Raw genomic sequence first — 16657 nt, forward strand, 5'->3', positions numbered from 1 at the left:
GCTTTACAGCCAATTAAGTACTTTTTGTAGTGTCGTCATTGTTGTCATCTAGGAAACGCAGCAGCCAATTTGCGCACAGCAAGGTCCAACAAATAGCAATGAGATAATGACCAGATAATCTGTTTTTAGTGATGTTGGTTGAGGGATAAATATTGGCCAGGTCACCGGAGAGAACTCCCCTGTTCGTCTTCGAAATCGTGCCGTGGGATCTATTATGTCCATCCGAGAGGGGCAGACGAGTTTAATGTCTCATCCGAAGGACAGCACCTCCGATAGTGCAGCACTCCCTCAGTACTGCATTGGGAGAGTTAGCTTAGATTTCATGCTCAAGTCTCTGGAGTGGGACTCGAACCCACGACCTTCTGACTTGGAGGCGAGGGTGCTACCCACTGAGCCACAGCTGACAACCGAAGCCATGGTAAGGGAGAGATTCAAAGCAGAATGCCACAGACGAAAGAACCTACTAATATAATACACCACTCAGACATTCTCTCTACCACATACACACACACGCAGTCTCAGACGATTCCTCACCTGATTATGCACTCGCTCCATGTTCATCTCTGCGGTCCTGTCTCGTATGCTGTGCAGCAGCACTGCCTGTTCCTGACCTTTCTCCCTGAGCTCTTCCTCCAGGTTTGCGATCTGTACAGGTACAAGAATTTGAACTCTGCGTGTTTCATAACAAAATAAATCTCCTGGCAAGACAACTCCTGGGCCAAGGTTGGACACGGCACTTGAGTTGGAGGGGGCTCCAACTGCCTGCCTGTCTTTCATGGTCTTGTACATGGCCGGGTGGCCCTGGAGAAGGAGAAGGAGAAGGAGCAGGAGCAGACGGTGTCTGCCGGTACGCTTGAGGATTTCCGCGACCGGTGGGGACTGGACACTGGCAATGACATTATTATTTAATTTGATAAGTTTCCTTTGTTTTTTATGATTTTGTTTTCTATTAGTTGTGCCCCCTTTAAAAGAAGGCACTTCTGTTCGTTTTTGTTTGCTGATACTGGGGCAACCCGGGGTTTCCTTATTGTTTAAATTAAGAAGAGGCAAGACAACAAAGCAGAAATTCAGCCACATCAAAGGCCTTTTCTGCCTCTGTGTGACTTGCTGAATTCTTCGGAAAAGATGCAGCTTCGAGGTGGAATTGGCAACAGATTCAGGCGAATTGTTCACTGTGGTCAAGTGTCCTGAAAACAGTTGAATATGATTTAAAAATCAGGAACTTGGGATAAAGAAACACAATATAAATAAAAGAGAAAAGTTCAACGGAATGTTTTCACCTCAAGAGTAACAGAGTGGAATGAATTCATGACCTCAGGATGTCCCAAAGTGCTTTAGAGCCAATAAAGTACTTTTTAAAAAAAAAGTGTAGTCACTGTTGTAATACAGGAAACGCGGCAGCCAACTTGTGCACAGCAAGATCCCACAAACAGCAATGTGAAAATGTTCAGATAATCTGTTTTTAGTGATGTTGGTTGAGGGATAAATATTGGCCAGGACACTGGGGAGAACTCCCCTGCTCTTCTTCAAAATAGTGCCGTGGAATCTTTTACGTCCACCCGAGAGGGGAGACGGGGCCTCAGATTAATGTCTCATCCGAAAGACGGCACCTCCGACAGTGCAGCACTCCCTCAGTACTGCACTGGGACTGTCATCCTACATTATGGGCTCAAGTCTCTGGACTGAGTCCCGAACTCATGACCTTCTGATTTCCGAGGTGAGAGTGATACCCACTGAGCCCTGGCTGACACGACTGACCCCCCACCCCTGGGATTCGGAATGCAGGCTGGCAGTCGGAATTTGCTGTCCCACTGTACTTCCGATGGCGGAGCAGGGCTCCGGGGATTTCCAGGGTCGCTTCTTTTGCAAATGCAAGACGCTAAGCAGTCTGGGGGATGGCAGCAAGATTGGCAAATCCAGTTTGCAGCGCTTGGGGGAGGGAATACATACCTTGACTTGGAGACGGTTGATAGCGTTGGTATGACTGATCTCCTGCGATTTCAGCTGCACCATCAGAGCAAACACCTTCTCTCTCCAGCGAGTCACCAGCGACGGCCTCTTCGCGCTGTCCCCATCCTGGGCGTCTGGCTTGGGCTGGCAACACAAGAGGGAAGGAATTCCAGCAACACTTTGTCTTCCATTGTCCCCAAATGGTGCTGCACAGAGGGACAGGATTTCCGACCCTCTCCTAGCAGTGCCCCACAGTCTGTGCGTAATTAACTTTCTGTTGTCCACCGTGGCTCAGTGGTAGCACTTTGACCTCTGAGTCCGAAGGTCGTGGGCTCAAGTCCAGCTCCAGAATGCACCCCACCTTGTTCTGGACTCCCCCCCCCACCAGAGGACATAGTTTCTCTATTCACCCCATCAAACCCCATTAAACATCTCAATTAGATCACTCCTTAATCTTCTACACTCATGGGAATACAACAACAACTTTTTTATATAGTGCCAAGGCACTTCACAGGAGCGATTATCAAACAAAATTTGACACACAGCCATATAAGGAGATATTAGGACAGGTGACCAAAAGCTTGGTCAAAGAAATAGGTTTTAAGGAGCGTCTTAAAGGAGGAGAGAGAGGTGGAGAGGTTTAGGGAGGGAATTCCAGAGTTTAGGGCCTAGGCAGCTGAAGGCACGGCTGCCAATGGTGGAGCGATTAAAATCGGGAATGCGCAAGAGGCAGGAATCGGAGGAGTGCAGAGATCTCGGAGGGCTGTAGGGCTGGAGGAGGTTACAGAGATAGGGAGGGGTGATGCCCTGGAGGGATCTGAAAACAAGGATAAGAATTTTAAAATCGAGGCGTTCCCGGACCGGGAGCCAATGAAGGTCAGCGAGCACAGGGGGTGATGGGTGAACAGGACTTGGTGCGAGTTAGGATACGGGCAGCAGAGTTTTGGATGAGCTCAAGTTTATAGAGGGCGGAAGATGGGAGGCCGGCCAGGAGAGCATTGGAATAGTCAAGTCTGGAGGTGACAAAGGCACGGATGATGGTTTCAGCAGCAAATGAGCTGAGGCGGGGCGGAGATGGGCGATGTTCCGGAGGTGGAAGTAGGCGGTCTTGGTGATGGAGCGGATATGTGGTCAGAAACTCATCTCCGGGTCAAATAGGATGCCAAGGTTGCGAACAATCTGGATTAGCCTCAGACAGTGGCCAGGGAGAGGAATGGAGTCGGTGGTGAGGGAATGGAGTTTCTGGTGGGACCAAAGACAATGGGGGTGATCTTAAACCCCAAGAACGGGTGGGTTGGGTGTGGGTGGGAGTTGAAAATAGTTGATTTTGGGTCGCGGTTTAACGTCGGCGTGTAAAACTGGGAATGCAAAGTCTGAAAATTTTGCGGTTGCCACCCAAAAAAACAACCAATTTCAACTCCCACCCGCCCCCAACCCACCCGTTCTTGGGGTTTAAAATCACCCCCAATGGCTTTGGTCTTCCCAATATTCAGCTGGCGGAAATTTTTGCTCATCCAGTACAAGCCTAGTCTATGCAACTTGGTCCTCATAATTTAATCCTTTTAGTCACTGTATCATTCTGGTGAAACAAAGGCGGCCAATCTCAGCATCGCCCACACCCTGAAAACAAATGTGAGAAACGAGCTCGTGAACTTGAGCAGCGCCCAGTGAGTCTGCTCACTCCTGTCCCCAATCGAAACCTACACGCACACACTTTCCAGCAGAGGTCACTGGATGGTGGTCAAGAGCAGGAATATTAGCTGCTTTCTTTTGTCCCTAGTCCAAGAGCATGGCGGCCAATTGTCCAACTCCTAGCACCGCCCTGAACGAGGTCGGCTGACCCAGCACGGACCAGGAATCGATCCCGGAGTCTTTATGGTCTCTATAGCTCAGTACAGCACTGGACTGTACTGTTCCAGTTGGACATCTGGAACCCACTGTAAATAAATATACCGTTAGCTAGTCTCCGGTGGAGTTTTCAGGCCCTGCCTCCCGGCTAGCCCAGTCTGTTGCCAGGTACCTTTTTACGGTGGTCTGTTTCCTGGATGGTGAGAATGTCCATCAGCGACGTCAGCCGCACGTTCAGGAGTTCCGCTGTGGCTCTCAGCGTCTCGCGCTCCTTCTCCAAATGCTGCCAAATCAAAGGGGCGCAACAGTAACTGGTCAGCCCCAACTCCAAACCACCTGGGCTGCATTCATTTTTGACATGTTTTTAAAAAAATTCTTATAGTTTTTGGAAGAACTTCAGTCCCCGTTTTAGTCCAGTGTTTGTTTTCCATATTTTCATCCCAGTGTTCCGAGGAAATGTTTTTCTTCAAAATTTATGTTTAACGTTCCAACTGTCGATTCACCTCTTACAACTCGCGAGGACATAAGAGATGTTGGGATGGGCTGGGGGGAATGAGACTTTTATTTTCAGGTTCAAAAGTTGCGGCCTACTCACCAATCTTGGTTTAGTCCCGTAAATAAATTTTAACTTAGTTTTAGTCCTGTCACTTGAGTTTAGTACTGGTTAATTTAGTACTAGTGTTCATAAGTAATTTAATTGGGGTTTTAATTTAGTTTGATAACACAACGGAATTCAGTTTCGGGCGGGGCATATAACAGGCGACCGATATGATGCTGTCCGTTTTGCGCCACCCCCTCCGGACTAATTTCCACCCCAATAATTTCCCCCCTTGTTTTAGCCGACTAAAACCCTGCTGTGTACCCATTACGACACCAGCCACGGGTCACACTAACCTGCACTCTGTTGCTCAGTTGCTCCTTCTCCTGCCTGAACTCCTCCATCTGCCTCTCGTCGGGCACCAGTTGGCCTATGTAGGTGCGCAGTTGCTGGATCAAGGAATTTTGGGATTCCAACTCGCACTGTGTTTTACTGAAACGGTGAAAGGAAGAAACAACTTAGATTTAACGGCATCTTTCACGACCTCAGAATGCCCCAAAGCACCTCCCCACCAACTAAATATTTTTCACGTATGATTGCACTTGTTACATAGGCAAATACAGCAGCCCATTTGCACACAGCACTGTGGGAGAACCTTCACCACACGGACTGCAGCGGTTCAAGAAGGCGGCTCACCACCACCTTCTCAAGGGCAATTAGGGATGGGCAATAAATGCCGGCCTCACCAGCGACGCCCACATCCCATGACCTTGTGACCATTTTTTTTATTCGTCATGAGATAAATGACTAGTTAATCTGTTTTGGTTGAGGGAGGAACATTGGCCAGGACACAGGGAGAATGCCCCTGTTTTTCTACGAATAATGCTGTGGGATCTTTTTCGTCCAGCTCAGAGGGCTGACGGGGCCTCGATTTAACGTCTCATCTGAAAGACAATACCTGTGACCATGCAACACTCCCTCAATACTGCACTGGGAGCGTCAGCCTGGATTTGGTGCTCAAGTCCTAGACTGTGCACTGAAACTCTAACGTGGAACTTAAAGTCATGGCCTCGTGAGCCCGAGGGGAGAATGCTGCAAACGCAGCCACACTGACACAGCTAATGATCGGACCTGTCTCCCTTACCTCACTTCCTCCTGCAAGGTGTCCCGCTCCTGGCCGACTACCTCAAGCCTCTCTCTGAAGTGCGCCACCTCGCGCTGCGCCTTCGCTCGACTCTGCCGCAACTCTTCCTCCAATTCCGCCGCCGTTTGCCGTAGTGCCGCGCGATCTTTGTCGTGAGATTCCGCCGAGTGCAATAGCTGTTGAAATGAGAAGCAAGAGGTTTTTTTTAGCCCCCCCACAAGATAATTGCAGATGAGAAAGGCCATTTTGCTCATATTGGCTCATCCATCCAAAAAGACCAGAAAGTTACCCCTGCAGCTTCTAACTGGTTCTTAAATCATTCCAGGGTTTCCGCCCGCTCTACTCTATCCAGGAGTCCATTTCGTTGTGTTGATCAGTCTTTGTGCTAAGAACAACTTCCTGATATCAGTCCCAGCTCACCTTTTACCAGTTTGAGCGTGTGTCCCCGTGTCCTTTGCACGCAATTTAATTTAAAGTAACATTCCAGATTTACCTTTTCCATTCCCTTAAAGCGGGCAGGTTAGTGTTAACGCGCTTTGCCCACCATACACAGTGGACGGTATAACCAAAAAGGGAAGTAACCAACGTATTTTTAAAACAACGGGAAGTCTCCACTCAGCATCTGCCTCTCCTACTTGTTAGCAGTTGAATCCAGAATCTCGTCACTAAGGCACTTTAACGCGGTGCGAACAGCTGACTGAAGACCCGACTTTGCCTGAAATCAGCAGAGCCTTTTAAATCGTTAAGTACTTATTGAACTGTCCGAAACAGCCGGCACGTTTAATATAAGCGGCGCCTGTGTAATTGACTCCTGTGTTAATGGCAAACGGTTAGCGCCATTTGCCCGATACAGGCAGCTGCCCGTGCTAAGTGTGGATGGTGTAAGAGTTGGGGACTGTACCTCTCTATAAGATCACCTCTCAAACGCCTCCTTTCCAGGCTGAAAAGCCAAGTTTCTCCCATATTGCTTCATGACTCAGACCTCTAACACCAGGGGCCATTCTTATTGCTTTTCTCTGTACTGCCCACAGTGCTTGAATGACCCCTTCCGCCTCAGTGACCAGAACTGGACACAGCAATCAAGGCGCAGTCTGACCAGAGCACTGTACAGTTTGATCCTGACTTCCTCTGACTTGTATTCTACTAGATCAGCTGCTCACTGACTAAATTCACTGAGCCACGGCAGGGAAGGGTTTGTTCTGCTCTGAGCTGATGCACGGTCTGGAATTACCAAAATGGCAGCTCGTTCCAGGCATTTCTTTTCCCCCTCAGCAAACTCCTAATTCTTTATCAAGCACATGTCCACCCAAACTTGAATCTGAGGAGCCTCCAACACTTATCTACTCTCCTGGATAGGATACAATAGAGAGAGAAAAAAACTCGTCGGCCTCTAGCCAACCCTTACGTCACCACTAACCTCCAACCTCTCTCTCCCACCCCATTACGATATTTCTTGTCTCTATTTAATCAACACTAATTAAGTCATTGCCTCTTTGAATTTTCCTATTTTGTTGCTCCAAATATAGTGTCCTATATTCTTCCTCCTATCTGACTTTTTGACATCAAGGCTCGTCGCACCGACTCCTCGTCTAACTTATTCTTTCCCAGGGCCTCAAAGATGTGAACCTCCTTATCTGCCTCAGGTTTCCATTTCTTCTACAACGACGGGGCGTTAAAATCCAAGCTTGCCGTCAAAACACTTATTGATTCATCTTCTCTCCTACTCTTTCCAGAAAGAAAGACTTGCATTTTATACAGCGCCTTTCACGACCTCAGGATGTCCCAAAGAGCTTTACAACCAATGAAGTACATTTGAAGTGTGGTCACTTGTTGTAATGTAGGAAACGCGGCAGCCAATTTGCGCACAGCAAGGTCCCACAAAGAGCAATGGGATAATGACCAGATCATCTGTTTTTAGTGATGTTGGTTGAGGGATAAATATTGGCCAGGATACCGGGGAGAACTCCTCCTGCTCTTCTTCGAAATAATGCCATGGGATCTTTTACATCTACCTGAGAGGGCAGACGGGGCACCAGTTTAGCGTCTCATCAGAAGGACGGCACCTCTGACAGTGCAGCGCTCCCTCAGTTCTACACTGGGAGTGTCAACCTAGATTTTTGTGCTCAAGTCTCTGGAGTGGGACTTGAACCCACAACCATCTGACTCAGAGGCAAGAGTGAGAGGCTGAGCCATAGACCGACACTTGTTGGCATCCTGCGATATGGCTTGGACCTTCTTATGAATAAAAAGGACAAATACGGAAGGAAAAAGCAAGAGGCAATGGGGGCTTGAGGGCGCCTACTTTTAAGACACCGAATTCCAGCAACACCTCTCCTGCCCAAACACTACCTCGGCTGTGTGTTGATTCTGGGCATCCTGAAGCCTGATGATCTGTAACTGACTGTTATTGCTCACCTCTTCAACTTGCTTCGTTGACTCCTCCTGCAGTGCAGACAGTTCTCGCCTGTAGTGCTCCCTCAGGTCTTCCAGCTCGCCCCTCTGCTGCTCCGCCTCCCGACCAGACTGGTCCCTTTCCTCAGCCAGCTGGGACATCAAGTGTTGGATTTCCGCCTGCTGCTGGCCCTCGAGCTTCTCCGCCTGGGCCCGCTGGTGCAGCTCCAGGTGCCTGACCTCCAGCCTCCTCTTCTGCAGCTCAGCCCGCAGTTCCTCCAGCTGCTCGCCCACCACCCCGTCCTTCTCGTCCATCACAGCTGCCTGCTGCGCGACCGTGTTTCTCAGCAGCCCCACCTCCGCGGCCAAGCGATGGATTTCCCGGACCTGCCCGGTGATGATCTCCGTCTGCTCGGCCAGCTCCGTGGACTGCTTGCAGGTCAAGAGGGCCCTCTCCTTGTCCAAGGACCTGCGCCAATCGGGGGGGGGGGGGGGGGGGGGAGAAAATAACCACGTTGTGGATTTAAACAGCTCACTGCTGCCCCGTGGATTTCAGTAAAAGGAGCTCCAAAGCTTTGTTTACTCTGTCCATTTGTAACGTGAAAAGCACCCAGCAGTACATCGAATTTACAGCACAGAAACAGGCCATTCAGCCCAACTGGTCTATGCCGGTGTTTATGCTCCACACGAGTCTCCTCCACCTTACTTAATCTAACCCCATCAGCATATCCAGTATTCCTTTCTCCCTCGTGTACTTATCTAGCTTCTCATTAAATGCATCTATGCTATCTGCCTCAACTACTCCATGTGATAGCGAGTTTCACATTCTCACCACTCTCTGAGTAAAGAAGTTTCTCCTGAATTCCCTTCTGGATTTATTAGTGACTATCTTGTACTCATGGCCCCTGGTTTTGGTCTCCGCCGCAAGTGGAAACATCTTCTCTACATTTACCCTATCGAATGCCCTTCATAATTTTAAAGATCTCGATTAGGACACCCCGTGGCCTTCTCTTTTCTAGAGAAAAGAATCCCAGCCTGTGCAGTCTTCCCTGATAGTTATAACCTCTGTCCTTTCACAACTCCAGTTGTGTCTGCAGACAGAAAACTTTGAGCTGTCTGGTAGCTTCCTGTCTGACATCAGGAGCCATTTGAAGCGATGAGTAAAGGGTATCACACAAGCAGTTTTCTGGCACAATATTAAAGTGTTTCGTCTTAAATGTGGAACAAATTGGACAGCTCTTTCAAAGAGCCGGCACAGGCACGATGGGCCGATTGGCCTTTTTCTGTGCTGTATCGTTCTATGATTCTATGTGCATGCTCCTTATTGGTGCAACATGTTAAATAGATCAACTAAATACTCCCCAACCAGTCGGTGAAGGCTGCGTTGTAGCTGAGCTACACAGACCAGAAGATCCTGGTCTTTACTGAGTCAGCTGATCCCACCCCAGCAGGAGGGAAGCAACAACTTGCCTAGATGTACCCTGGCTAAGGAGAGGAGGAATAAAAATAAATAAATCAGCAAGGACTCCTTCCCACTCCCGATCGCTAACCCATAGCTTCTGCTGGAAAATTTGAACGTGGATGTCAGGTGACGACCAGATGAAGATCGGCTCTTGTGCCCTCCACAGTTGAATAGCCAGCCAGGTTCACATGGGAAAATAGGTCACTTGCGTGAAAGTCCAGAGAGCAACCAGCATCCGTTCAACCATAACGGATGGAAGGGTAAAATACCACCCTTTCTGAAAGAAGTCAAAAAAAGTTTCATCTCCAGAACTGAAGTCCCTCAACTTGACAAAAGACACAAAAATCATAATTTTCTTCTCTTTATTTATTCCTGGGATGTGAGCAATGGTGTCAAGGCTGCATTTATTGCCCATCCCTGTGGGCTCTGAAAAGATGGTGGATGACTATTTCTACAACTGATTAACTCGCTAGGCCACTTCAGAGGGCATTAAGAGTCAATTGTGTGGTGCGGGACTGGAGTCACAAATAGGCCAGACCGGCTAAGGGTGTCAGATTCCCTTCCCCGTAGGACGTTGGTGAACCAGTCGACTTTTAGGAAACAATAGGGCAGCTTTCATACTGATTCTTTTTTTTTTCCTGGTGCATATGATCAGATTTTATCAAATTCAATTTCGCAACTTGCGAATCGTTGGGTTTGAACTCACAACCTCTGGGTTGCTAGTCAAATACCATAACCGCTATATTTACTGCACCATCTCTATTATAGACTAGTAGACAGGGATGAAAAGGCAGTGAGGGGAGAGAGAGGCAGACAATGGAGACCAGCGGTGTACTAGACCCAGACCAGACCACGTGGAAAAGAACAGAGGTCAGCAGTGGAGAAACGCAGGTCAAAGATGAACAAAAACGTAAGTGGGGTACAGACAGCCAGCCGGCCAAATCTTGTAAGGGAGGTTTTCATTTTATGGAGATGTTGCCTTTTATTGTGTATGGTGGACTTGTAGATTTTTGTACATGGGGGTGGGGGCGATCTTGCGTTTGTGTGTTTTGCGGGAGTTCTTACGCTCTTGTGTAATCACATATGGCCCACTCACTGGTTGTGGTACATCTACACAGTCCCCTGCTCCAAAAAAACTGGAGGCCCCGATCGACGGACATGCACCATACCTGGCCCGACTGCAAATCCCTTCTGATTCACTTCCTGTGCGTCCTCTAAATGTGCCCCTGTTTGACATCCTCTGCATCTCTCTCAGGCGTTCGTTCTCTTGCCTCAGTTCCAGGATGTCCTTGGTAGCCTTGGAAAGAGCAGCCCAAGGGTCTGTGTCCACTAACGGTGGGGCGGGGGATCGACCCTTGAAGTGTGACGGGGGAATCAGACCCTCTGGTCCTGTAGGCAAAGAAGTTAAGAGGCTTCATTAAAAACCTGCAACAGCCTGAAAGAAGAGCAGAAATCTCTTAATCCTGCACTAAATTCTGGCTTAATTATTCTTCTATTAAGTAATTTATTGATTAAAGCATATGAACAATGAAGCATTATATTTTCTTCTTTCAGATCTCAGATATACATATCTGCCTCATATATCTATATCTCAGATATCTATATGTCTGTCCCATATATCTATATCGCAGATATGTCTACCCCATATATCCGTACCTCAGATATCTTTGTCTGCCCCCTAGCTCAGATATCAATATTTCTCCCCATATATCTATATCTCAGATATCAATGGTGTATGCCCCATATATCTATATCCCAGGTTATGTCTGCCCCATAAATCCATATCTATGATATCTATATGTCTGCCACATATATCCATCTCAGATATATATGTCTACCCCATATATCCATATCTCATATTTGTCTGACCCATATCTCAGGTATCTATATGTCTGCCCCATATCTGATAGCTATATGTCTGCCCCATATATCCATATATCAGATATCTACGTCTGCCCCATATCTCAGACATCTAAGTCTCCCTATATCTCGGATATCTATATATCTCCCTGTATCCCAGATATCTATGTGTTTCCATATATCTCAGATATCTATGTCTCCCTATATATCTCCCTATATCTCAGATATCTATATGTCCCTCTATATCACAGATATCTGTTTCATATATCTCAGATATCTACATATCTCTCCATATCTCAGATGTATATATGTCTCCCTCTCTCATATATATATATACATCCCTACATCTAAGATATATATGTTTCCTTCTAGCTCAGATCCATATGTCTCCCTCTATCTCAGATCCATATGTCTCCCTCTATCTCAGATCCATATGTCTCCCTCTATCTCAGATCCATATGTCTTCCTCTATCTCAGATCTATATGTCTCCCTCTATCTCAGGTCTATATGTCTCCCTCTATATCTCAGATCTATATGTCTCCCTCTATATATCTCAGATCTATATGTCTCTCTCTATATCTGAGATATATATGTCTCTCCCTCTATTTCTCAGATCTATAAGTCTCTCCCTCTATTTCTCAGATCTATGTCTCCCTCTATATCTCAGATTTATATGTCTCTCCCTCTATATCTCAGATCTATATGTCTCCCTCTATATCTCAGATCTATATGTCTCTCTATATCTCAGATCTATATGTCTCCCTCTATATCTCAGATCTATCTGTCTCTCTATATCTCAGATCTATATGTCTCCCTCTATATCTCAGATCTATATGTCTCCCTCTATATCTCAGATCTATATGTCTCTCTATATCTCAGATCTATATGTCTCCCTCTATATCTCAGATCTATATGTCTCCCTCTATATCTCAGATCTATATGTCTCTCTATATCTCAGATCTATATGTCTCTCTCTATATATCTCAGATCTATATGTCTCGCTCTATATCTCAGATCTATATGTCTCTCTCTATATATCTCAGATCTATATGTCTCTCTCTCTCTATCTCAGATCTCTCTGTCTCTCTCTCTATATCTCAGATCTATATGTCTCTCTCTCTATATCTCAGATCTATATATCTCTCTCTATATCTCAGATCTATATGTCTCTCTCTATATATCTCAGATCTATATGTCTCTCTCTCTATATCTCAGATCTATATGTCTCTCTCTCTATATCTCAGATCTATATATCTCTCTCTATATCTCAGATCTATATGTCTCTCTCTATATATCTCAGATCTATATGTCTCTCTCTATATATCTCAGATCTATATGCCTCTCTCTATATCTCAGATCTATATGTCTCTCTCTCTCTATCTCAGATCTATATGTCTCTCTCTCTATATCTCAGATCTATATGTCTCCCTCTATATATCTCAGATCTATATGCCTCTCTCTATATCTCAGATCTATCTGTCTCTCTATATCTCAGATCTATATGTCTCTCTATATCTCAGATCTATATGTATCCCTCTATATCTCAGATCTATATGTCTCTCTATATCTCAGATCTATATGTCTCCCTCTATATCTCAGATCTATATGTCTCCCTCTATATCTCAGATCTATATGTCTCTCTATATCTCAGATCTATATGTCTCTCTCTCTATATCTCAGATCTATATGTCTCGCTCTATATCTCAGATCTATATGTCTCTCTCTATATATCTCAGATCTATATGTCTCTCTCTATCTCAGATCTCTCTGTCTCTCTCTCTATATCTCAGATCTATATGTCTCTCTCTCTATATCTCAGATCTATATGTCTCTCTCTATATATCTCAGATCTATATATCTCTCTCTATATCTCAGATCTATATGTCTCTCTATATATCTCAGATCTATATGTCTCTCTCTATATATCTCAGATCTATATGCCTCTCTATATCTCAGATCTATATGTCTCTCTCTCTATCTCAGATCTATATGTCTCTCTCTTTATATCTCAGATCTATATGTCTCTCTCTCTATATCTCAGATCTATATGTCTCTCTCTATATATCTCAGATCTATATGCCTCTCTCTATATCTCAGATCTATATGTCTCTCTCTATATATCTCAGATCTACATGTCTCTCTCTATCTCAGATCTATATGTCTCGCTCTCTATATCTCAGATCTATATGCCTCTCTCTATATCTCAGATCTATATGTCTCTCTCTATATATCTCAGATCTATATGTCTCTCTCTCTTTATATCTCAGATCTATATGTCTCTCTCTCTATATCTCAGATCTATATGTCTCTCTCTATATCTCAGATCTATATGTCTCTCTCTCTCTATCTCAGATCTATATGTCTCTCTCTTTATATCTCAGATCTATATGTCTCTCTCTCTATATCTCAGATCTATATGTCTCTCTCTATATATCTCAGATCTATATGCCTCTCTCTATATCTCAGATCTATATGTCTCTCTCTCTATCTCAGATCTATATGTCTCTCTCTCTATATCTCAGATCTATATGTCTCTCTCTCTATATCTCAGATCTATATGTCTCTCTCTCTATCTCAGATCTATATGTCTCTCTCTTTATATCTCAGATCTATATGTCTCTCTCTCTATATCTCAGATCTATATGTCTCTCTCTATATCTCAGATCTATATGTCTCGCTCGCTATATCTCAGATCTATATGTCTCCCTCTATATCTCAGATCTATATGTCTCTCTCTATATATCTCAGATCTATATGCCTCTCTCTATATCTCAGATCTATATGTCTCTCTCTCTATCTCAGATCTATATGTCTCTCTCTCTCTCTATATCTCAGATCTATATGTCTCTCTCTATATCTCAGATCTATATGTCTCTCTCTATATCTCAGATCTATGTCTCTCTCTCTATATATCTCAGATCTATATGTCTCTCTCTCTATATCTCAGATCTATATGTCTCTCTCTATATCTCAGATCTATATGTCTCTCTCTTTATATCTCAGATCTATATGTCTCTCTCTCTATATCTCAGATCTATATGTCTCTCTCTATATCTCAGATCTATATGTCTCTCTCTATATCTCAGATCTATATGTCTCTCTCTCTATCTCAGATCTATATGTCTCTCTCTCTATATCTCAGATCTATATGTCTCTCTCTATATCTCAGATCTATATGTCTCTCTCTCTATATCTCAGATCTATATGTCTCTCTCTCTCTATCTCAGATCTATATGTCTCTCTCTCTATATCTCAGATCTATATGTCTCTCTCTCTCTATCTCAGATCTATATGTCTCTCTCTCTATCTCAGCTCTATATGTCTCTCTCTATCTCAGATCTATATGTCTCTCTCTCTATATCTCAGATCTATATGTCTCTCTCTCTCTATCTCAGATCTATATGTCTCTCTCTCTATATCTCAGATCTATATGTCTCTCTCTCTATCTCAGATCTATATGTCTCTCTCTCTCTATCTCAGATCTATATGTCTCTCTCTCTATATCTCAGATCTATATGTCTCTCTCTCTATATCTCAGATCTATATGTCTCTCTCTATATATCTCAGATCTATATGTCTCTCTCTCTCTGTCTCAGATCTATATGTCTCTCTCTCTATATCTCAGATCTATATGTCTCTCTCTCTATCTCAGATCTATATGTCTCTCTCTCTCTATCTCAGATCTATATGTCTCTCTCTCTATATCTCAGATCTATATGTCTCTCTCTATATCTCAGATCTATATGTCTCTCTCTATATATCTCAGATCTATATGTCTCTCTCTCTCTGTCTCAGATCTATATGTCTCTCTCTATATCTCAGATCTATATGTCTCTCTCTCTATATCTCAGATCTATATGTCTCTCTCTCTCTATCTCAGATCTATATGTCTCTCTATATCTCAGATCTATATGTCTCTCTCTATATCTCAGATCTATATGTCTCTCTCTCTATATCTCAGATCTATATGTCTCTCTCTCTCTATCTCAGATCTATATGTCTCTCTCTCTATATCTCAGATCTATATGTCTCTCTCTCTATATCTCAGATCTATATGTCTCTCTCTCTCTATATCTCAGATCTATATATCTCTCTCTATATCTCAGATCTATATGTCTCTCTCTCTATATCTCAGATCTATATGTCTCTCTCTCTATATATCTCAGATCTATATGTCTCTCTCTATATCTCAGATCTATATGTCTCTCTCTCTATATCTCAGATCTATATGTCTCTCTCTCTATATCTCAGATCTATATGTCTCTCTCTATATCTCAGATCTATATGTCTCTCTCTCTATATCTCAGATCTATATGTCTCTCTCTATATCTCAGATCTATATGTCTCTCTCTCTCTATCTCAGATCTATATGTCTCTCTCTCTCTATCTCAGATCTATATGTCTCTCTCTCTCTATCTCAGATCTATATGTCTCTCTCTCTCTATCTCAGATCTATATGTCTCTCTCTCTATATCTCAGATCTATATGTCTCTCTCTCTATATCTCAGATCTATATGTCTCTCTCTCTCTATCTCAGATCTATATGTCTCTCTCTCTATATCTCAGATCTATATGTCTCTCTCTATATCTCAGATCTATATGTCTCTCTCTCTATATCTCAGATCTATATGTCTCTCTCTCTCTATCTCAGATCTATATGTCTCTCTCTCTATATCTCAGATCTATATGTCTCTCTCTCTATATCTCAGATCTATATGTCTCTCTCTCTATATCTCAGATCTATATATCTCTCTCTATATCTCAGATCTATATGTCTCTCTCTCTATATCTCAGATCTATATGTCTCTCTCTCTATATATCTCAGATCTATATGTCTCTCTCTATATCTCAGATCTATATGTCTCTCTCTCTATATCTCAGATCTATATGTCTCTCTCTCTATCTCAGCTCTATATGTCTCTCTCTATCTCAGATCTATATGTCTCTCTCTCTATATCTCAGATCTATATGTCTCTCTCTCTCTATCTCAGATCTATATGTCTCTCTCTCTATATCTCAGATCTATATGTCTCTCTCTCTATCTCAGATCTATATGTCTCTCTCTCTCTATCTCAGATCTATATGTCTCTCTCTCTATATCTCAGATCTATATGTCTCTCTCTCTATATCTCAGATCTATATGTCTCTCTCTATATATCTCAGATCTATATGTCTCTCTCTCTCTGTCTCAGATCTATATGTCTCTCTCTCTATATCTCAGATCTATATGTCTCTCTCTCTATCTCAGATCTATATGTCTCTCTCTCTCTATCTCAGATCTATATGTCTCTCTCTCTATATCTCAGATCTATATGTCTCTCTCTATATCTCAGATCTATATGTCTCTCTCTATATATCTCAGATCTATATGTCTCTCTCTCTCTGTCTCAGATCTATATGTCTCTCTCTCTATATCTCAGATCTATATGTCTCTCTCTCTATATCTCAGATCTATATGTCTCT

At 43.9% G+C, this 16657-nt stretch overlaps 1 protein-coding gene across 1 annotated transcript in view; it reads right to left on the bottom strand.

Annotated features, from left to right (window-relative positions):
- LOC137305129 (coiled-coil alpha-helical rod protein 1-like) overlaps positions 1-16657 on the bottom strand; it is a 35198-nt gene that overhangs the window by 16754 nt on the left and 1787 nt on the right. Inside the window, exons 2-8 of the mRNA XM_067973920.1 lie at positions 10503-10722; positions 7896-8340; positions 5481-5656; positions 4693-4828; positions 3971-4081; positions 1951-2094; positions 535-645 (exon numbers count right to left, since the gene is read on the bottom strand). Coding sequence (XP_067830021.1) covers positions 535-645; positions 1951-2094; positions 3971-4081; positions 4693-4828; positions 5481-5656; positions 7896-8340; positions 10503-10722 — 1343 coding nt within the window. The remainder of the gene's footprint in view (positions 1-534; positions 646-1950; positions 2095-3970; positions 4082-4692; positions 4829-5480; positions 5657-7895; positions 8341-10502; positions 10723-16657) is intronic.

This window comes from Heptranchias perlo, chromosome 39 (genome assembly GCF_035084215.1).
Source record: "Heptranchias perlo isolate sHepPer1 chromosome 39, sHepPer1.hap1, whole genome shotgun sequence".
NCBI classification, from domain to species: Eukaryota; Metazoa; Chordata; class Chondrichthyes; order Hexanchiformes; family Hexanchidae; genus Heptranchias; species Heptranchias perlo.